Source organism: Salvelinus alpinus, chromosome 6 (assembly GCF_045679555.1).
Source record: "Salvelinus alpinus chromosome 6, SLU_Salpinus.1, whole genome shotgun sequence".
NCBI classification, from domain to species: Eukaryota; Metazoa; Chordata; class Actinopteri; order Salmoniformes; family Salmonidae; genus Salvelinus; species Salvelinus alpinus.
The window spans coordinates 25143434-25167476 of NC_092091.1; the positions used below are offsets into that span (position 1 = coordinate 25143434).

At 43.6% G+C, this 24043-nt stretch overlaps 1 protein-coding gene across 10 annotated transcripts in view; it reads right to left on the reverse strand.

The window, feature by feature from the left end:
- LOC139578438 (leucine-rich repeat-containing protein 7-like) overlaps positions 1-24043 on the reverse strand; it is a 202779-nt gene that overhangs the window by 103947 nt on the left and 74789 nt on the right. For 9 of the 10 annotated variants that reach the window (XM_071406018.1, XM_071406009.1, XM_071406017.1 and 6 more), the window contains exon 1: positions 8463-9118. The exons of the other annotated variant lie outside the window; for it this stretch is intronic. In XM_071406018.1, the coding sequence (XP_071262119.1) occupies positions 8463-8487 (25 nt within the window). In that variant the 5' untranslated portion in view covers positions 8488-9118. Of the gene's footprint in view, positions 1-8462; positions 9119-24043 lie in introns of those variants that run through there. 10 annotated transcript variants of the gene reach the window in all.

A 24043-nucleotide genomic window follows, 5' to 3' on the forward strand; every position in this document is an offset into this window, starting at 1 on the left:
TGCAGCATTTACGATGATACGGCCTCTGCAGAAATCAGGGCATTCATACATCTTGCGCTTCGTGGAGCAGAGCAGAGCTGTTGTGAAGGAAGTTTTCAAGGTTTTGAGTTTGTGTTTATGCAGGACCTCCCGCACCCACCCACCGTCAACCAATCATGTCAATGCGGAGCTATAAGGAGCCCTCCGCACTGTTACAACATTTGGGAGGCACAAAGCCATTCAGTACGGAGCTCAATTTGGCCTCAGCATGTCTCCGGAGGCTCCGCAATTGTGTCACACACTCCATACAGAGCCTCCGACCACATTTTCGGCTCAAGCACAAATTGGCTTTTATCCAAGATAATGGTGTTCAGTTCATCATACCTATTCTTTACTTTGAAAAAAATAGTGAACAGCTGGTAATAAAGGTTCATGAAACATGCAGAATGGGACGTGTTTCAATTGTGAGCTCTGACAATTAATGCATTAGCTCATTCCTTTTGTGACATGTGCAGGTAATTTTCTATGAACCTATATCAGCAGGAATGAAATGAAATTAGGTCTCTGTCTATCTAAAATTGGACGATTTAGAACAGAATTGGTTTTTAATGCAGTATTGGAATGAGTTCTTCAAAATAAGTTAACATGAGCCAGAAACTGAAGCTAGCTGGCTAACTCGAACCCAATTGAATCTCAGGAGCACATCAGTCTCACTACACCTTCGGGAGTGCAAAAGGAGATAGCATTCACTTTAGGTACAACAAGGTAGTGTACAGTACAGCCTTACCTAATACAGTAAGCATTCGTGTAGTGTTAAAACACATTGTGAACTCAATAGCATCAGTTGACTGCAGCTTTATAAAATTACACATCTGTTTGGGTCTTCAGGCACATCATGAGTAGACATAATATAATGATTGACTAGGAGTTGTGTTGTTGTCCTGAGATCTACCTCAGAGGCTATTATCTGCCATAGTCATCTCCCCTTCGCCCTCTAGCCAAGCCTGGCCAATGGCAACCCTGCTGAGACACAAATCAAAGCTGACTGCTGCTTGCACTGTCTGTCCACTCAGACTACAGACTTCTGTCAGCTGCCTGTTAGCACATGGTTAGCTACTCTCTATACATTCAGCATAAAATCTACAACATACTGTACATTAGTCTTGCTTGGTCAGACTTACAGAACAAAAGAGGCCAGGTCTAATTTGACGAGAAGACAAGACGTGCATTGATCAAACTGGATGATTCTTAAAATGCAACTTCAGACTTTGTCAGCTTAACAAGTTGCTATGGGTCTTCCTAGGATATCAGTGGCCCTTCAGATTCAGAATATAAAAACGTGCAGAAAGACATGAGTTTTTATTACTCGTCGTCTCCAGTCAATTTCCGTAATTTCTATAGTTGAGATAATGGAACCCAAAAGGCAGGAATACTTTTACTCGCTAATGTGGGAACTCATACTAGAAGAAAAAAGCCAGTAGATTCATACAAAAACCACTGTCCTTTCAGACAGGCAGAATAAGGCACAGAGCCAGGGTGAACCTATGGCTATACAAGCCAGCCAAAGCCTACCCTTTCTAATTTTGCACTTCATATCCTGGATCAATAGTTGAGAATTATTGGAAAGGAGAATGTGCAAAAGCAAATTCCTCAAGTGATACAGTCCATGGTGCTATAACTATTAGGAGTAATAGGCTAGGTTGTCACAAAACATCAGACATCACATGGTTTCTTGTTTTCAAGCCTGAGGGGAAAAGTGATCAGTTTATTTCTGGGAGAAAAACAATGTAAAGGGTTAGTCCATTCTTTCTACACTACTGTTCTTTGTGGTCGAGGTCCAGGTAATGCAAATGCAATGCCACATAAGCATAGAGAGGTGAGACCTTACACAGAAAGTACATTTAATACTGCTCAATGCAGCAGTTTGCCTCTCTCAATTCAATTCAAGGACTTTATTGGTATGGGAAACACATGTTAACAAAGTAAAATAGATAATAAACAATAACAATTAACAGTAAACATTACACTAACAGAAGGTCCCAAAACAATAAAGACATTGAAAATGTCATATTATGTCTATATACAGTGTTGTAACGATGTGCAAATAGTTAAAGGACAAAAGGAAAAATAAATCAACTTAAATATGGGTTGTATTTACAATGGTGTTGGTTTCTTCACTGGTTGCCATTTTCTTGTGGCAACAGGTCACAAATCTTGCTGCTGTGATGGCACACTGGTATTTCACCCAGTAGATATCAGAGTTCCTCAAAATTTGATTTGTTTTCAAATTCTTTGTGGATCTGTGTAATCTGAGGGAAATATGTGTCTCTAATATGGTTAAGAAATGCAGCTCAGTTTCCACCTCATTTTTGTGGGCAGTGTGCACATAGCCTGTCTTCTCTTGAGAGCCAGGTCTGCATACGTCGGCCTTTCTCAATAGCAAGGCTATGCTCACTGAGTCCGTACATTGTCAAAACTTTCCTTAATTTTGGGTCAGTCACAGTGGTCAGGTATTCTGCCACTGTGTACTCTCCGTTTAGGGCCAATTAGCATTCTAGTTTGCTCTGTTTTTCTGTTAATTCTTTGTGTCAAGTAATTATCTTTTTGTTTTCTCATGATTTGGTTGGGTCTAATTGTGTTGCTGTCCTGGGGCTCTGTGGGGTCTGTTTGTGTTTGTGAACAGAGCCCCAGGACCAGCTTGCTTAGGGGACTCTTCTCCAGGTCATCTCTCTGTAGGTGATGGCTTTGTTATGGAAGGTTTGGGAATCGCTTCCTTTTAGGTGGTTGTAGAATTTAACGTCTCTTTTCTTAAATTTTGATAATTAGCGGGTATCGGTCTAATTCTGCCCTGCATGCATTATTTGGTGTTTGACGTTGTACACGGAGGATATTTTTTGAAGAATTCTGCATGCAGAGTCTCAGTTTGGTGTTTTTCCCATTTTGTGAATTTTTGGTAGGTGATTCAAGTATTTTTAGCCAGATCCTAATTGGTATGTCGAATTGTATGTTCCTTTTGATGGTATATAAGGCCCTTCTTGCCTTGTCTCTCAGTTCGTTCACAGCTTTGTTGAAGTTACCTGCGGGGCTGATGTTTAGGCTGTATAGTTTTTGTGTGTGCTCTAGGGCGACGGTGTCTCTCTCTCTTTCTGCCGCTCTCCTTACCACACACTGCATATGAATGAATGCAATAAGACATGGCCGACTGGCACCCTGATCCACAATGCAGGCTGATAGGGATATTTACCACACTCACAAGAGCTCTTTACCACTTTAAGCAAGAAAAGGCACTAGATAATTAATTGAGATTATGCTGTGAGAAATATGCAGTGCTTCTGCAGTCAGCACAGGTGGCAAAGGGATACAGATTGTAATCGCTGGCTCTTTTCTTATCCACTCCGAGTTATCCTTTGAGTTTTACAGATTAGAATAGACTCAACACACCTTAAAACTACTCAGCAGGAGGAAACAATATCCTAGAAGGCTTTAACAGGGGTTGTTTATAGTGGATAAAGGAAGTTAAATGGTAGAATATGGCCCAATGCTTGTAAACCCATGAAGAGCATTTTGTGACTTGCTGACAGTAAAACTTACCACCCTTGGTGACTAATATCTAAATGCCTCCATATTATTTAATGCAATGAAGTGAACAACTGTCAGGCAGGCAGTAATAAATTAAAACAGAGGAGCAATTCCCCTCAATGTGTACACTGACGTTGGAAAAGAGGCACTCAATTTATTCAAGTCATTACAGTATATTGCCCTCTCAATCAGTATCTTTTCATTGAAATGTCTAAGAAAACACAGCCTACTGTACAGATGTAGGATCTTATTTTGAGCCAGTTTGCTACGGCAGGAAAATAATCCTGCAGCAACAGGACATGTGAATTGTTATATGGATTATAATTCATGGATATTTTTTGTAGAGGTTGATACATTATACGTTAGGGCAAATACAGTCTAATATTTTAAAGTAGAAATTACAAACTTCTGAAGCCTTTTTAAACTTAGAATACACTACAAGTTTGTATTTCCTGCCAAGCAGAAAAATTCTCATCAACAAAAGAGTTATCAAATTAAGATCCTACATCTGTATATTGCGAGTAGAAAGAAAGACATTACAGCAACTTATGTTGCGTAGTTACAAGACAAACTACAGATGATTAAAAACTACTAGCAATAGAAACCCCAACCGTATCAAAACTGGTTAATAATAACACAGATGCCTCATCTTGTACCTGATGGTGACACTTAAATCATCAGAAGGACAGATATTAGCGCAAGCTTATTGCTATGTCCTCTGTTATATCTGCAATGCAAGAGTTATACCCCACTGGTAAACCCCTCCATGGTAGAGCCAGACACAGGAAGCTTTATTTCCAGAGAGCATCTGATGAGCTGAACATTGGGTTATAGGAGATAAGGATTTGACCTGGATTCTGCAATGCCTCGTCTCCAAGCCAACAGTGGGGTTCCCTTGGCAACTCAAAGCACACACACCATAAGGTAATTAAGAAGGAATAGCATGTTTGGCAGATTATGAAATTTGTCTTTAAGAGGTAGTGGGAGTGGCCGAACACACACCAATTTGGACATATTATGTGACACTTTCTGGTAATATGTTGTGGTTGAGGCGGCTGTCCAGACAGGGGCCGGGTGGATGGGTAGATGGTAGATGAGCTGCCCTTGGCGACAGGCTCCATGGCTCTCCCAGAGCGGCTGGCAGGGATCCAGGGGAATCAGGCCTGACTGCCCTGCCTGGCTCCTCTCCTCTCTCTTTCTGCTACTGAAGAGAGGCCCCATTAATCTCCTGCCAGCGCCAGGGCCCATCATACAAACATCACTCCCCTTACGCTGTCACTCCCAAATGTTGTGCTGCAGTCAGGCCTGATCCATTCCCATGGCAGTGCTTATGGGAGACCCCACCTTCGCCGCCACGCCTAATCTCCTCCGTGCAATCCCACCGCAGGCCCGGGAGAGTAAAGTCTCCTGCCCATATGACTAACAATCAAACCACTCTCCACTTTAAGCTGGCCGCTCCCATCAGTGAACAGAAAATCAACTGCGGTGTAGATACCATACCAATTTTGACAACTGACTCCTATTGGCATCTATCAAGGTAAAAATAAAGTAGAGAGTGAAGAGGAACTGAGAATAGATACTGTAGGATAAAATAGGTTCAAGCCTGTAACTGTATTCTCTCTGTAATATTGATTTCCTCTTCAGTTTTGACTTCAGAGTTGCATTTGTTGCCCTGGTATCTTGCTTCAGCAATGAACACACAGACTTGGTGGGGAGGAGGGAAGTAAAATATCTGAGAAGAATACTGTTAGTAGAAATATATTGTATTTATTTGCAAAACGAGATGGCTGACATTTTCAGTGTGGCAGATGGACTTAGCAGTGAAATATTATGAATAAGATAATGCATGTAAGGAAGCACAGACAGCAGCTGCCCATGACCATGGACAGATGCCACACCAAAAAACACCTTTTCCACTGTGTTCACAGATCCAGGAAGGGTCGCTAACATTCACATCACTTGGCACTATTTATTCTACATCTAAATTCCAGGAAAGGGTAGTCCTCTAAACTTCAGAACTATATTTAAACTTGTAAAATATGAAAATATGAAAAGATAGTAATTGATTTGTCATTAGCAGTTGTTAAACTAACAGCAACTCTACAAATTTACAATTCATTAACACACAAAAATAAAACGCATTTATGTTAATTGATGAAACCCACAAATAGGGTTATGGCCGGGGGCTTAACCAAGTTGAAGATAATTTGATTATTTCTGCTTCCACTGCAGTTGTTTTAAGAGCACTAAAGTGGCAAATGTGTAATTACTAAAGGTTGAGATATATTAAAACCCCTAAAAGTCTAAGCACTTGGGATGGGGGGTGGGGGGGGGGGGGTTCTACTAAGCTAACATATGGAATTGTTTTAAGATGGTCATATCATGGATGATTTAGCTATTTGAGTTAGAATTTTAGGACCCCTGTAGGTATTAATTACATAAAAATATTATTTGATAAATCATTGAATTTGGCCTGTACTGCTATAGCCTATAGAAACGCATTGAATAACACATTCATAAATGGAAAAACAGACATTCCTTATGATTTATTTTTATACTAAGGTTTTGAAGTGACTGTCCCATATCTAGGAGATATAAGAAAGCTCAGGAATTATATATATATATTTTTACAGATATATAACTCCTTTTTTGTGGGAGCACAAAACTACTTAAGTACCGGGTTACCTTCAGACGAGTCCTGTGACACTTGTGGGGGTTGTAGAACCAATTGGAGACCACCATCGCGTTCGTGAGAGTTCCCCCTTTCCATAATAGGGTCATATTAGTTTGTAAAACGGTTCGGACGCTAGAGACAGAAGTTGGCTCATCGGCTGTACCGACCTCAGAAAAGTCCCATGGGGCACAGAGAACACTATCGTGTTCATGAGAGCCTCATCTTTCCATAGTGTGTGGGTCAAACCGTTCGGACGCTACAGTGCGGATGGCCGACATGGGTGGATGCGGTTAATTGAGACGAAGCGCATGAGAGATATCTCTAGCTTAAACAGGCAGATTTTTATGGGGATTTTTATATTATGTTAATTAGACTGATGCTCGGGTGCGTTAATCAACTCTTAACGGGAAAGACCTGTTGTCAACTTTGAATGGCTAGCTAACTTTAACAGTACAGCCTGGAGCAGTTAGCTGCTGCCTCTCTGCCACAGTGAAGTGACTATTAACTGGCAGGTTGAGCTTTCATCTGCTCCCTTCAAAGGCACAAAATGTGAACAGTACCTGCTTACTAATGAGAATGGAAGACAGCTTTCAACCAGTAGCAGCAAAAATATGAACCAAATGAAAAATTAAACACCTTAGTCAAACATATGCAAAAAGGAAGCTGTCAATGGCAAATTAAGCTGTATCCTTGACTGGACCTAAAAACAGATACATTCCCATAAGTTGCAACAGGATTTAGACACAAGCTAACCTGTATCATGGCAATGCATTATCAGTTCGAGTGACCTAATTATTAAGCCACTCATAAAACAGCAGGCTATTCATGACCTTCTCAATAATTGATCAATTTAAGAAACAGTTGATTGGATTGAGATTGGATTGTACTATGGGACTACTAATAGACCCATATGCTTCCTTTTTTTTGGGGGGGGGGGGGGGGGGTATATATATATATATGTGTGTGTGTGTGTGTGTGTGTGTGTGTGTGTGTGTGTGTGTGTGTGTGTGTGTGTGTGTGTGTGTGTGTGTGTGTGTGTGTGTGTGAAAAATTGAATTTTTTATGAATATTGCTAGCTAAAACAGAATACCATCATAATACAATTTTTATGTATCTGTGTCCCATATGAAGAAAATTAGAGGTAGTTTCACGAGCCAATGCTAACTAGCGTTAGCGCAATGACTGGAAGTATACAGGAACAGTTAGCATGCTAGCTCTTCCAGTTCATCCATCTTTAGTGAAGTAGATAAATGGCTTCATTTTTTTTATTTTTTTATTGAACATTTTCGGGATTGAAAAACCATTTCAGTGACAATTTAAACAACCAAAACCATATCTCAGAACTAACAATCAAATAAAAGCTAGAAAGTCAGGGATAATCGAAAATTCCAAAAACTGGGCATTCAGGACCCATGCACATTGATGTTATAATGTTTGAGCAGAGGAAGACAGCATTAACCATGGCAAAATGCATAGAATTGCTGGAAATCAGCTTCAAATCTGCAAAACGTTCTCTCAGCTCAATGGAGAATCATTTTTTGAATTGCAGAAAATGTACTTTTTAGCAGCAACATTTTCTCTCCTGTTAGTTTTCACTTCCTCTTCCAATGAACTGTGGGGAGGTCAAAATAATATACCAAATCTATTCATTTTAAAATCTATTCATTTTGAAATGGTTTACTTCTACTTGCAATTATAATTCACATGATGATAAGACAACACAGGTTTGCCTGGGCGGGGGTCCCTGCCTGGGCAAGAAAAGTTAAAAAAAACCTGTTCTAAGATGAGCAGGGTTCACCTTGAATAGCTCTGATACCAGACAATCATGTCAATCATGAATATCAGGGACAAGTAGCAAGCCTGATGTAACCTATATTGTAGGTTAACGAAAAACTAATAATGGGTATATTTAATTCTAATATAAATACAACCAAGTCTTTATCAAACTTGAGTCCCAACTAAAGGAAATGATGCTGGTTTGTAACATAACATTCTCAATTAAGACACACTACTTCACTTGCATTAATCATATTTGCCTGAGGTGAATGCAGATCACTGCTAGCCTATATATGAAATGTGCACATCATCTTCCAATTTGTTTAAATCAAAATGGTAACATTTGTGATCAATTCGGTGAGCTACAATATTGAATTAATTATGTCATTGCTCACTATACAGTTTCCTATTGATGGCAAGGCTTTACAGTATTAACAATTAAATTGTCACTTACGTTGTAGATGTGAGTAATTGTCCATTGGATTGTTTTACAGAATTTCGTTGAATCCAATTGTAAATCCAACACCGGGCCGTAGCCTTCTGTAGCAGGTCTATGCAGGGGTGAGTAGCCTATTCAAGGAGCATCGAACCATGGTCCGGTTTTGGTTTGCCTTCCAGTGGCAAGGAATAAACGGGTCTCTTTCAAGACAGAACAAATGAGCGTCCACATGCTGACCATATACGCTAGACTGTTAACAAATCATACAATTGTATTCCTATTCAAAGAGCAGATTTCATGAGATGATAGGCTATTGATCAAGCTGCTGCGGGTATGCGCTTTATATCATTGTAAACCGATAGATGACCACCCAGCCATTTTCCCCATACTTTTATCAAAGTGTTCAAGTTCATAATGCAATTCTAATCTTCCTTACGCATAGGCTACAATCCCGTTTAGGCGAGGTGCACATACACCGCAAAAAGAACCGGGCTGGCTGAGGCTGATTAGGGTTTGATAGATTACGCTCATTGGGTGATTCCGTCATCGAATTTCAAGGCAAGCACGGGTTAAGTCCTCTGTCCTCGTCGACGTCCTTCTTGGTGAGGTTACTGGAGGACTACTTACGAATGAAATAAAACGAGCGTTTCCTCTCCTTGCATCGATATGAGAGAGGAGGCGAAACGGTGACGTAAGAGGAGTGGTCTGCGTGCATACGCGCGCGAGTGAAGTGCGCGGCAAGGGAAAAACTGAGTTAGGATAAAACCTGATTAAACCGTTCATAAAACTAGAACTCCACTCCACTCTGACCACTGCTCCACCGCCATCTAGAATCGCTAGAGCCTGCCATATACTATACTGTATTATATTTGGATAAAACCATTCCATGTCGATGTTAACGAACAGTATAGCCAACTTTCAGTGAACTAAAAGTACACTAATGAGGTTTAACACAGTATTTTTCAGCCTATTATTGCATATGGCTTTCACCCTTTAACTTCCAGATATAAATTTAGGCAAGCAATCTCAGCACTCTCCATATTAGACACACAGAGGAATGGTGAGCACACACACCATATTTGGCTTTATTAGAAATGTGCTGCATCTGTATGGAAAACTGGATTGAGGTCCAGTTCCCTGTTGTTTTACCTACAGTTGACCTTAGCCAAATACATTCAAACTCTGTTTTTCACAATTCCTGACATTTAATCCTAGTAAGAATTCCCTGTCTTAGGTCAGTTAGGATCACCACTTTATTTTAAGAATGTGAAATGTCAGAATAATAGTAGAGCGATTTATTTCATCTTTTATTTCTTTCATCACATTCCCAGTGGGTCAGAAGTTTACATACACTCAATTAGTATTTGGTAGCATTGCCTTTAAATTGTTTAACTTGGGTCAAACGTTTCAGGTAGCCTTCCACAAGCTTCCCACAATAAGTTGGATGAATTTTGGCCCATTCCTCCTGACAGAGCTGGTGTAACTGAGTCAGGTTTGTAGGCCTCCTTGCTCGCACACGCTTTTTCAGTTCTGCCCACAAATGTTCTATAGGATTGAGGTCAGGGCTTTGTGATGGCCACTCCAATACCTTGACTTTGTTGTCCTTAAGCCATTTTGCCACAACTTTGGAAGTATGCCTGGGGTCATTGTCCATTTGGAAGACCCATTTGCAACCAAGCTTTAACTTCCTGACTGATGTCTTGAGATGTTGCTTCAATATATCCACATAATTTTCCTACCTCATGATGCCATCTATTTTGTGAAGTGCACCAGTCCCTCCTGCAGCAAAGCACCCCAACAACATGATGCTGCCACCCCCGTGCTTCACGGTTGGGATGGTGTTCTTCGGCTTGCAAGCCTCCCCCTTTTTCCTCCAAACATAACGATGGTCATTATGGCCAAACAGTTCTATTTTTGTTTCATCAGACCAGAGGACATTTCTCCAAAAATTACAATCTTTTCCCCATGTGCAGGTGCAAACCGTAGTCTGGCTTTTTAATGGTGGTTTTGGAGCAGTGGCTTCTTCCTTGCTGAGCGTCCTTTCAGGTTATGTCGATATAGGACTCGTTTTACTGTGGATATAGATACTTTTGTACCTGTTTCCCCCACCATCTTCAGAAGGTCCTTTGTTGTTGTTCTGGGATTGATTTGCACTTTTTGCACCAAAGTACATTCATTTCTAGGAGACAGAACGCATCTCCTTCCTGAGCGGTATAATGGCTGCATGGTTCCATGATGTTTATACTTGCGTATTATTTTTTTGTTCAGATGAGCGTGGTACCTTCAGGTGTTTGGAAATTGCTCCCAATGATGAATCAGATTTGTAGAGGTCTCCAAAAAAAAAAATCTGAGGTCTTGGCTGATTTCTTTTGATTTTCCCATGATGTCAAGCAAAGAGGCACTGAGTTTGAAGGTAGGCCTTGAAATACATCCACAGGTACACCTCCAATTGACTCATATGATGTCAATTAGCCTATCAGAAGCTTCTAAAGCCATGACATCATTTTCTGGAATTTTCCAAGCTGTTTAAAGGCACAGTCAACTTAGTGTATGTAAACTTCTGACCCACTGGAATTGTGATACAGTGAAATAATCTGTCTGTAAACAATTGTTGGAAAAATTACTTGTGTCATGCACAAAGTAGATGTCCTAACCGACTTGCCAAAACTAAAGTCTGTTAACAAGAAATTTGTGGAGTGGTTGAAAAACGAGTTTTGATGACTCCAACCTAAGTGCATGTAAACTTCTGACTTCAACTGTATGTTACAGCTACTATGGTTAAAGCTTCAGAGTATGCATTATGTTCTATGTATTAGGGAATACAGAGAAAACACGTAAAGGTTTTAAAAGGGCATAGTTTACATTGCGTTGTGCCTGAGCCCAGATCTCAAGGAAAATACAAAAAAGCAGCTTTGTAAAATGCATACCGTAGTTAGGATTCATTTCAACTGACAGCTCAACTACAGGGATAAATGCCCCAGTGGATGATTCCTATAAACAAGCTCTTGAGAGATGACTAAATCTCCTATGACTTTTCATTAGATCTCCCTCCATACATTGAAGGACGACAATTATTGTAATTTCTCCATACAATTGCTAGCCAGCCAGTAGGCCACAGTATATGGGGTAAAGCGCTGGAATGGGGACAGAGGCATTGAGTTACAAAATAGATAACACACTCAGATGGAGATTTGAATGTTTCAGGCTAATTGGGGCCTGGTCCAGTACACTCTTAGAATTAGTCGAGGAACCCTGGGTATCCTCAAGGAACCATTGCTAGTCAATGGTTCATATTTGCACCTTAGGTTAGTTGAGGGTTTTTTGGAGGAACCTTAAATGGTTCAATGTAGCGACGGTTCCTGGTGGAACCCTAAAGTGAAGGTGTGGCTTAGTAGGGGCGTGGCTTTAAGATATATATTTTTTGGGCCACCCACTAGAGCAGTGGTCACCAACCGGTCATCTCACGATGTACTGGGCATTCCTAGACGATCACCAAACATTTCTGTAGAAAAGCCAAAAATGAAGGCTTGCGCTGTTGGCGGTAGGTGCACTTGATTCAGAAGTCCTGTGCACCCGGGTTGGCAAAGTCTTTCCATTTTGAACCATTTCATTTGTCTGAAAAGACTAACTCCGCCTACCAGCCAGAATGGGGGATTCCTGGCTAAATCGAGTGTGCCTACTGCGTTGGCTAATCAGATCCCAGCTAGCAATGAGGAATCGTCCAAGAGACGGCCCTCTTCCGTGGGGCCGGAACTGATTGAATCGGCCCTGATTGAATCGGGTGTCGGACTCACCACGGAAACAAACTGAATGACTGCCCAGAATCGGCCCAAGTACATCCCTGCCGTTTCCGTCTACCGGAATTCAGCCTACTTTGCTGGCATCTTACCAGAATCTCTTCAGAAGCGGCCCGATGCAAATGGAAATAAATGCACACAAAATTACCCGATTTAGTCATTTTAAATATTACTATTATACATTTTATACATACAAATTATACCCATCCACAAAAAAAAAAATCTGAGCGATAGATCTCCGGCTCGCTCTTTGGCTGCGAATGTGATCTTGAATCAGAAAAGGTTGGTGACCACTGCACTAGAGTAAATGTCATTCCTGTTCATCTGTTCTGTTGTATGGTCATCACATGTTAAGTTTGAACACTGACAGTTTTTGTAGCTTCAATGAGGCTAACAGAGGTGTATGAATTCCTCAAGAACCTTTACAAATCCCAAAATTGGAATAGTTACCACTTTATTACTGTATGAAATCAGCAATGTTAACATTATTAATATTATATTAGAATATGTAATATGCATAAATATTCAAGGAACATTTTAATAGGCAGTGTACTAACTCAACATATGTTGAATTGTCACGGATCCCTCCGGAACTTTCATTACGCACACCTGTCCCCTATTCCCACTGATTAGTACTTGTATAAGTGTGCCCTTTGGTTTCCATTGTGCTGTCGATTATTGTTACAACGTCCGTTGGTGCGTGTGAATACCTGTGCTGTGTGTTTGGCTTCGTGCCATTGTGGATTGCGCAGATGATTACGGGTCTTGTCCCGTGGGTCAATCATTGTGCGCGTGTGTTATTTATTCGAGGTAGTCCTCGCTCTTTTGTTTTGGGTTTCGACCCTGTGTTTTGTTACGTGTTTGTTTGGTCTTCATCCCCGTGCCTTTACACGGCACGCTGTAACAGGGGCTTAATAAAAACCCTTATTACGCATTCCTGCGCCTGTCTCCCGAATCATTCATACCAACATGACATGACATGCACATGGTGCAAAATAGGTTTACATTCATTACAAATGTTATTCTACACACCAAAATGTATACTTTTTTAAAAAACTGCATTGTTGGTTAGGGGCTCGTAAGTAAGCATTTCACTGAAAGGTCTACCTGTTGTATTCGGCAAATGTGACTAATCAAATTTGATTTGATTTGAATCTTCATTGTCATAAATCATACTACACAAATTAGGAAGGCAACAAAGTAATCCCCAAATTTTGCTCAATCAACACACAGCTACACTGAGATCACTGAGAGAATAAAACATCAGTGGGAAGCCATCGTAACATAGCAACATTGCCTCACAAAATCCATATATTGAAGGGGAAGTGGCAGCTGCAGTGGAATCCACTAAACCTAAGAATTCTATCACTTAATCTGTATTTCTATTTTATCTATTGGACATATTCATCTGGTCCTGGTATGACTGGATGATGTTATTGATTAATCAATGTATGATATTGCATTGTCAGGACCCTTACCCCCTCTGACAGCAGTCTACTCCACACAGTATGTCCACAACACTGCACAGTCGGCAGGAGACAGACAGCACACAAACAAATTACCCACTTTAATAAGTGATGACCTACAAATATCTAATCATCAATATTTAGGACCCTCAGATAGTTACAAAGATCTGACCAAATCATGTTTTATGCTCCTTAGTGAATACATTTCCCATGTAGTATAAACACACACAGTCCCTGGGCCTTGGAAACATGGAGCGGTCAGATCACTTTCATTTGGTTCTTCATTTGCAACTGTCTCAGTGAGATTGGTCAGGTCCTGCCTGTTTCAAGATGTGTCCAAGTCTGGTCTTTGGTGTTGAAGCAGAGGCCTGATGCTGTATGCTAGCAGAGTGCGTTGCCAATGTTAACTAGCTCGCCGAGTCCCCACGAAGAGGGTCTCTCCAGACATGCTGCGCTTGCTGTCAGCCTGGCTAATTGAATCGGACACTTCTGAATCAGTGTTGAAATGGACCCTCTCCCACCGCAGTGCACTGTGGGGTTCCACCTGGGGATGTCTGCCTGTGATGACAAGGTGGTTTAGCTATGGAAACAAGGCCACGGAGTGCATCTCATTACAAAGGGTTCACCCAGCAGTTGTTACTCATTTAATAGCTTAATTATCATGTAATAGCCCTATACAGCAACCACACTAGCAGAGCACATTAAGAGCTTGAAAGTAGAACATAGATTCTGTTTATTTTAATATTGCTTTCCATCCTAATGGAACTCGGCATCTTTGTCATGCTTATAATGGATTCTGGATCATTCATGACACTGTCAAGGTCAGTAAACTAGCTCATCATTCTCACAGGATTATGAAAATCATCCCCTGGCTGTATCTAGCAGAAGGACAGACAGCTATGAGAGTTTACAGTGGAGCAGCCATTCATTGGGCTAGACAGAGAGAAAACAGCGTAAGATAAGAGTTGTGTTAACAGTGTTAGCAGTAAATTGTCATTGATTCTTTCCTCAAAGGGAGCAGCCTACAAACGGTCCCCTTTGACTTCTCACAAATTGCACCATTATCTCATTGTTAACATTAGTATGCACACAGCCCTTGAATACACAGAGAGTACATCAAGCTAAATACATTTCAAAATCCTGAGAAGTTATAGCGCTAATACAATTTAATATTTTTCTGGTCTGTCACGTTCCTGACCTGTTTTCTGTTGTTTTGTATGTGTGTGATGGTCAGGGCGTGAGTTTTGGGTGGGCAGTCTATGTTTGCTGTTTCTATGTTGGTTTTGGGTTGCCTGGTATGGCTCTTAATTAGAGGCAGGTGTTTTGCGTTTTCCTCTAATTGAGAGTCATATTAAGGTAGGTTGTTCTCACTGTTTGTTTGTGGGTGATTGTCTTCCGTGTCTGTGTCTGCGTACCACACGGGACTGTAGCGTTTGTTCGTTCGTTTGTTATAGTCTGTACCTGTTCCTACGTGCTTCGTGTTTTATGTAAGTACTCATGGTGTAGGTCAGTCTACATTCGTTTTTTGTTATTTTGTAATCCTTCCCAGTGTTTGTTTTCGTGTCTCGTCGATTGATTTAATAAATCATTATGTATTCAAAACCCGCTGCATTTTGGTCGAATCACTACTCCTCCTCTTCGTATGAAGGGGAGGAGGAACACCGTTACAGAATCACCCACCAAACCCAGATCAAGCAGCGGGTTAACGGACAGCCACGACAGCAGCAGTGGGAAAAGGAGGATTGGACATGGGAAGAGATCCTGGACGGTAAAGGACCCTGGGCAGAGCCAGTGGAGTGTCGCCGCCCCAAAGCGGAGCTGGAGGCAGCGAAAGCGGAGAGGCGACGTTATGAGGAGGCAGCACGGAAGCAAGGCTGGAGGCCCGTGAGTAACACCCAAAAATTTCTTGGGGGGGGGGGCTAAAGGGGAGTGTGGCGAAGCCGGGTTGGATACCTGAGCCAACTCCCCGGGCTTGCCGTGGAGTAAGAGGGCGTCGTACTGGTCAGACACCGTGTTATGCGGTAAAGCGCACGGTGTCCCCAGTACGCGTGCTTAGCCCAGTGCGGGCTATTCCACCTTGCCGCACTGGGAGGTCTAGGTTGGGCATCGAGCCGAGTGCCATGAAGCCGGCCCAACGTATCTGGTCTCCAGTACGTCTCCTCGGGCCGGCGTACATGGCACCAGCCTTACAGGTGGTGTCCCCGGTTCGCCTGCATAGCCCAGTGCGGGCTATTCCACCTCGCCGCACTGGCAGGGCTACGGGGACCATTCAACCTGGTAAGGTTGGGGAGGCTCGGTGCTCAAGAGCACGTGTCCTCCTTCACGGTCCGGTATATCCGGCGCCACCTTCCCGCCCCAGCCTAGTACCACCAGTGCCGACACCACGCACCAGGCTTCCAGTGCATCTCCAGAGCCCTGTTCCTCCTCCACGCACTCTCCCTATGGTGCGTGTCTCCAGCCCAGTGCCTCCAGTTCCGGTACCGCGCACCAGGCTGTCTCTCCGTCTCCTCCCTACAGAACTGCCCGTCTGCCCAGCGGCGCCTGAACTGCCCGTCTGCCCAGCGGCGCCTGAACTGCCCGTCTGCCCAGCGGCACCTGAACTGCCCGTCTGCCCAGCGGCGCCTGAACTGCCCGTCTGCCCAACGGCGCCTGAACTGCCCGTCTGCCATGAGCCTGCAAAGCTGCCCGTCTGCCAAGAGCCTACAGAGCCTTCCGCCAGACCGGATCAGCCAGAGCCTTCCGCCAGACCGGATCAGCCGGAGCCTTCCGCCAGACCGGATCAGCCGGAGCCTTCCGCCAGACCGGATCAGCCGGAGCCTTCCGCCAGACCGGATCAGCCGGAGCCTTCCGCCAGACCGGATCAGCCGGAGCCTTCCGCCAGACCGGATCAGCCGGAGCCTTCCGCCAGACCGGATCAGCCGGAGCCTTCCGCCAGATCGGATCAGCCGGAGCCTTCCGCCAGACCGGATCAGCCGGAGCCTTCCGCCAGACCGGACCAGCCTTCAGAGCCGTCCAGCCAGGACCAGCCTTCAGAGCCGTCCAGCCAGGACCAGCCTTCAGAGCCGTCCAGCCAGGACCAGCCTTCAGAGCCGTCCAGCCAGGACCAGCCTTCAGAGCCGTCCAGCCAGGACCAGCCAGAGCCGTCCAGCCAGGACCAGCCAGAGCCGTCCAGCCAGGACCAGCCAGAGCCGTCCAGCCAGGACCAGCCAGAGCCGTCCAGCCAGGACCAGCCAGAGCCGTCAGCGAGCCATGACCAGCCAGAGCCGTCAGCGAGCCATGACCAGCCAGAGCCGTCAGCGAGCCATGACCAGCCAGAGCCGTCAGCGAGCCATGACCAGCCAGAGCCGTCATCCAGCCAGGATCTGCCAGAGCCGTCATCCAGCCAGGACCTGCCAGAGTCCCTCAGCCCGGACCTGCCAGAGTCCCTCAGCCCGGACCTGCCAGAGTCCCTCAGCCCGGACCTGCCAGAGTCCCTCAGCCAGGACCTGCCAGAGTCCCTCAGCCAGGACCTGCCAGAGTCCCTCAGCCCGGAGCTGCTGCCCCTTATCCCGATGCTGCCCCTTCATTTAGGTGGGTTTAGTTGGAGGGTGGTCATTGGGAGGGGGATACAGAAACGGGGAGTGACTATGGTGGTGTGGGGACAGCGTCCGGAGCCTGAGCCACCACCGTGGTCAGATGCCCACCCAGACCCTCCCCTGGACTTTGTGCTGGTGCGCCCGGCGTTCGCACCTTGAGGGGGGGGTTCTGTCACGTTCCTGACCTGTTTTCTGTTGTTTTGTATGTGTGTGATGGTCAGGGCGTGAGTTTTGGGTGGGCAGTCTATGTTTGCTGTTTCTATGTTGGTTTTGGGTTGCCTGGTATGGCTCTTAATTAGAGGCAGGTGTTTTGCGTTTTCCTCTAATTGAGAGTCATATTAAGGTAGGTTGTTCTCACTGTTTGTTTGTGGGTGATTGTCTTCCGTGTCTGTGTCTGCGTACCACACGGGACTGTAGCGTTTGTTCGTTCGTTTGTTATAGTCTGTACCTGTTCCTACGTGCTTCGTGTTTTATGTAAGTACTCATGGTGTAGGTCAGTCTACATTCGTTTTTTGTTATTTTGTAATCCTTCCCAGTGTTTGTTTTCGTGTCTCGTCGATTGATTTAATAAATCATTATGTATTCAAAACCCGCTGCATTTTGGTCGAATCACTACTCCTCCTCTTCGTATGAAGGGGAGGAGGAACACCGTTACATGGTCTCTTGTGACCGTTTTTCCATCTACAGCCAGTAAACCTACAGTATGATATTGCACTGGGACTGGATACGGGGAATTAATCAGAACTAGGCAATACCTTTGCATTAATTTCCTCCTTCCTGACAGCATTGTTATTGGCTACCTCAGACTATAAAGAACAGATTGATTTTGTCATTTTCAGACTGTGAGCAATACCACCAGAATTTCCATATTTTAAACCAATTTTGCCTGAGTGCCTGTAGTTTTAGCACAAAGTAAACATTTAGATAAAGATCCCTATGCTATTCAATACAAATATAGCTGTCACAATCAATTTAACCTCTAAAATGAAGTTTAGGCTGCAAAACTAATCCAAGCAACAGGTTAAAATCGACATTGTTTCATTTTCCACTTCCTACAGCGCTTGCTTAGACTAACAAAACCGAATGAAACTGAGTTGCCTTTTCTGGTTATGATGTGAAAGTATAAGATATGGAATACATACTAAATCAAATCTCAAAATGGACCGACTATGGCTAAACATACACAAATAATCTCCCACTCCCCCTCTCAGAAATTCAAAACTTCCCCCATGGTTGAACCTGAGTGTCAGCACTTCTGCTTGGAGATTAATAAATGAATGAGATTATTTTCCACAGGCCCTTTCAGCAGTATTTCAGCCCTCACCTTGGGGAAGGAGAAGTCAATGTGTGTCTTCTTAGTTCACAGCCCATGAAGGCTCTCCAAACCCCATCTAATTAACATTGGTGCAGTGTTGTCAATGATCAGTCCAGAAACTCTACCAAGGACCATTCTTCCAAAGGCTGAGAATTAGGCTCTGACACTTTAATACCCTCATTAATTATGATCATTTTAAAACACAACCTCAGGAAGTCCGCCCTTGCAAATCAATGTCATCAATACGGGCTGTATATCTTTCTGGAGCCCACAACACAGATCTTCTTCTCTCATCCATGAAATATTTACCAGCATCACATTTCCCCTCGTTAATAAAATAATACAATATCACAGAAGTATAACAAATGTCAAATCATTACCAGGAGACTTTCAATGTATTCTGTATGTAGCTGCATTGTTATAGGTAGAAGTGTAGAGGGGATAGGTGAAAACCCTGGAAAAAGATAAATAATAGCTTGAGAATAACCAGAATACATATCTTTCCTTTTCCATTGGGAGCATGCATCCTTCTAAGCTTGAAGACCAAGGGAATGCCACAGAAAGCTTTCTAAGAGAATGGCAAGCGAAATAATGCCAGCATGAGCACAAATGCAAGCAAATCATCATTACTCCAAACCGAGCTTACTTCCTCTCAATAACATTGGAGGAAACTTGCCCTGTGCAGTACACTACTACTACTACTACTACTAATAATACAACCACACACACACACGCGCACACGCACACACACAAATTAGAAAGAAAGCCTGTTCCCCTAGGAGTGTGTGCAATGGCAGCCTTCTCTAGCATAATGACAACATGTGCCTTATACCCAAAGCTTTAATAGGGCCTTTGGTCGAGGGGTCTAGTGGGCTGGATGGAGATGAACACGTGTCAGAATGTGCACTCTGAGCAGGCAAGGACATGGACATGGCCAGGGACGGAGGGAGCGGGACAGAGCAGTGAAGTGGCCTAGCTGGGCACTGTAATCACAGGTCACTGAGGCCTCTCATCACTCAGTGATCCCTCAGCATTGGCTCCTCCAGCCTTAAACACAATTTCCCACGGAGTCCCCTCCCTGCACATAAAGATTCCATACAGGGAAAACGATGGGGACTGGAATTGATCAAATTGTCAGGAGCATGTATAAGTAAAATATGTGTGGGAGCTGCAGCCTTGGTTAAGTCTACAGTACCAGTCAAAAGTTTGGTCACACCTACTCATTCCAGGGTTTTTCTTTATTTTTTACTATTTTCTCCATTGTAGAATAACAGTGAAGACATCAAAACTATGAAACAACACATGGAATCATGTAGTAACCAAGAAAGTGTTAAACAAATCAAAATATATTTTATATTTGAGATTCTTCAAAGCAGCAACCCTTTGCCTTGATGATAGCTTTGCACACTCTTGGCATTCTCTCAACCAGCTTCATGAGGTAGTCACCTGCAATGCTGTCCAGAGACAGCAGGGGTTCAGACTATAGGACCCATTTCCTACATTTGAGTATAAAATGTAGGAAACTATACTACACTCACAAAACTATACTACATTTTATCTCTGGAACACTCAGAATGACAAATCAGAGCAAGATTACTAAATGTAAGTACATTATTTACCTTCAGAGGTGAATGTATCAAACCAGTTGCCGTGATAAAAGTGTCTTGTTGTTGTGCACTCTCCTCAAACAATAGCATGGTATTTTTCCACTGTAATAACTACAACATTTTAAGATGGCACCGGAAGAAATGGCAGTTTTACGGGTGCCTAACCAATTGTCCTATTATGTGTTTTTTCGTGTTATTTGTAACTTATTTTGTACATAATGTTTCTGCCGCCGTATCTTACGGCAAAAAAGAGCTTCTGAATATCAGGACAGCGATCACTCACCACGGATTAGACTAAGATTTTTTCTTCAACAAGCAGGACGCACAGGATGTACTTCAGACACCCAACAAGGCCAACATCCCCATCATTGGCAAGAGAAAGAGACACAGGTATAGAGGACACAGGGCGGAATGCCTCATAAGGATCTACCGACGGCGAGTGGGAAATCTGCCCTTACCATCAATATTACTTGCCAACGTACAATCATCGGACAATAAATTAGATGAGGTACGATCACGAATATCCTTCCAACAGGACATCAAAAACTGTAATATCTTATGTTTCACTGAATCGTGGCTGAATGATGACATGGAAAACATTCAGCTAGCGGGATATACACTGCACCGGCTAGATAGAACAGCACACTCCGGTAAGACGAGGGGGAGCGGTCTGTGTATATTTGTAAACAACATCTGGTGTAGGAAATCTAAGGAAGTCTCTAGATTTTGCTCGCCTGAAGTAGAGTATCTCATGATAAGCTGTAGACCACACTATTTGCCACGAGAGTTTTCATACATTTTTATTGTGGCTATTTATTTGTCACCACAGACGGACGCTGGCACTAAGACTGCACTGAGTCAGCAGTATAAGGAAATAAGCAAACAGGAAACCGGTCACCCAGAGGTGGCGCGCCTAGTGGCCGGGGACTTTAATGCAGGGAAACTTAAATCAGTTTTACCTCATTTCTATATCTATCTATCAAACGCGCAAATAGAGGGGAAAAAATTCTAGATCACCTTTACTCCACACACAGAGACGTGTACAAAGCTCTCCCTCGCCCTCCATTTGGCAAATCTGACCATAATTCTACCCTCCTGATACCTGCTTACAAGCTAAAATTAAAACAGGAAGCACCAGTGACTCGGGTCTATAAAAAGTGGTCAGATGAAGCAGATGCTAAACTACAGGACTCTTCCGATGGCATTGAGGAGTACACCACATCAGTCACTGGCTTTATCAATAAGTGCATCGAGGACGTCGTCCCCAGAGTGACTGTACGTATATACCCCAACCAGAAGCCATGGATTACAGGCAACATTCGCACTGAGCTAAAGGGTAGAGCTGCCATTTTTAAGGTGTGGGACTCTAACCCGGAAGGTTATAGGAAATCCTGCTATGCCCTCCGATGAACCATCAAACAGGCAAAGCACCAATACAGGACTAAGATTGAATCGTACAACACCGGTTCCGATGCTCGTCGGATGTGGCAGGGCCTGCAGACTATTACAGACTACAAAGGGAAGCACAGACGTGAGCTGCCCAGTGACACGAGCCTACCAGATGAGCTAAATCACTGTTCGCTGTTCTGGACGACTGTGTGATCACGCTCTCTGTAGCCAACGTGAGTAATACCTTTAAACAGGTCAACATTTACAAGGCTGCTGGGCCAGACGGATTACCAGGATGTGTGCTCCGAGCATGTGCTGATCAACTGGCAGGTGTCTTCACTGACATTTTCAACATGTTCCTGATTGAGTCTGTAATACCAACATGCTTCAAGCAGACCACTATAGTCCCTGTGCCCAAGAGCACTAAGGTAACCTACCTAAATGACTACAGACCCGTAGCGCTCATGTCTGTAGCCATGAAGTGCTTTGAAAGGCTGGTAATGGCTCACATTAACACCATTATCCCAGAAACCCTAGATCCACTCCAATTTGCATACTGCTCAAACAGATCCACAGCTGATGCAATCTCTATTGCACTCCACACTGCCTTTTCCCACCTGGACAAAAGGAACACCTATGTGAGAATGCTGTTCATTGACTACAGCTCAGCGTTCAACACCATAGTGCCTTCAAAGCTCATCACTAAGCTAAGGATCCTGGGACTAAACACCTCCCTCTGCAACTGGATCTTGGACTTCCTGTCGGGTCGCCCCCAGGTGGTGAGGGTAGGTAGCAACACATCTGCCACGCTGACCCTCAACACTAGAGCCCCTCAGGGGTGCGTGCTCAGTCCCCTCCTGTACTCCCTGTTCACCCACGACTGTATGGCCAGGCATGACTCCAACACCCTCATTAAGTTTGCAGACAACTCAACAGTGGTAGGCCTGATCACCGACAACGACGAGACAGCCTATAGGGAGGAGGTCAGAGACCTGGCCGGGTGGTGCCAGAATAACAACCTATCCCTAAACGTAATCAAGACAAAGGAGATGATTGTGGACTACAGGAAAAGGAGGACAGAGCATGCCCCCTTTTTCATTGACGGGCTGTAGTGGAGCAGGTTGAGAGCTTCAAGTTCCTTGGTGTCCACATCACCAGCAAACTAGAATGGTTCAAACACACCAAGACAGTCGTGAAGAGGTCACGACAAAACCTATTCCCCCTCAGGAGACTGAAAAGATTTGGCATGGGTCCCCAGATCATCAAAAGGTTCTACAGCTGCAACATTGAGAGCATCCTGACTGGTTGCATCACTGCCTGGTACGGCAAATGCTCGGCCTCCGACCGCAAGGCACTACAGAGGGTAGTGCGTATGGCCCAGTACATCACTGGGGCTAAGCTGCCTGCCATCCAGGACCTCTATACCAGGCGGTGTCAGAGGAAGGCCCTAAAAATTGTCAAAGACTCCAGCCACCCTAGTCATAGACTGTTCTCTCTGCTACCGCATGGTAAGCGGTATCAGAGCGCCAAGTCTATGACCAAAAGGCTTCTCAACAGCTTTTACCCCGAAGCCATAAGACTCCTGAACAGGTAATCAAATAGCTACCCAGACTATTTGCATTGTGTTCCGCCACTCCCCCCCAACCCCCTCTTTTACGCTGCTGCTACTCTCTGTTTATCATCTATGCATAGTCACTTTAACTATACCTACATGTACATATTACCTCAATTAGCCCGACTAACCAGTGCCCCTGCACATTGACTCTGTACTGGTACCACCTGTATATAGCCTCGCTACTGTTATTTTCACTTTCATTTTACAGTTTTTTATTTTTTATTTTTTATTTTATTTACCTATCTTTTCTTTACCTAAATTTTTTAAAATTTTATTTTACTTAAAAATTGCACTGTTGGTTCGGGCTTGTAAGTAAGCATTTCACTGTAAGTTCTACACCTGTTGTATTCGGCACACGTGACAAATAAACTTTTCATTTGATTTTACCGTAAATTGGACACATCAGTTAGATTAACAAGAAATTAAGCTTTCTGCCCATATAATACATGTCTATATCCTGGAAAGTTGGCTGTTACTTATTTAATTTCATAAATATGGATTACTCCTGTGAAGAAACAGTGTAGAATTGCAGGAAAATGTAGATTTCTTTTTTTGCATAATTTAAAAAAATCTATAATTGTACCCCAATTTTCATATAAAGTCAATTGCCGATGTATATCTCTGTGTTTGTATTATATGATGCTAAATCTCAATCTCTTCTCAATTGTGATTTTTCTTCCCCGTACTGCACATCAATTCTACAAAGAAATCTCAGCCGTGCACATTCTCACCACTTGGCTTCCCTATGGGCTCTATGTTGCCATGGAAACCATGTCCTGTAGCTAGCACATTCTTTCTGGCTGAGAACGGTGGAGACAGATCAAATACCTGA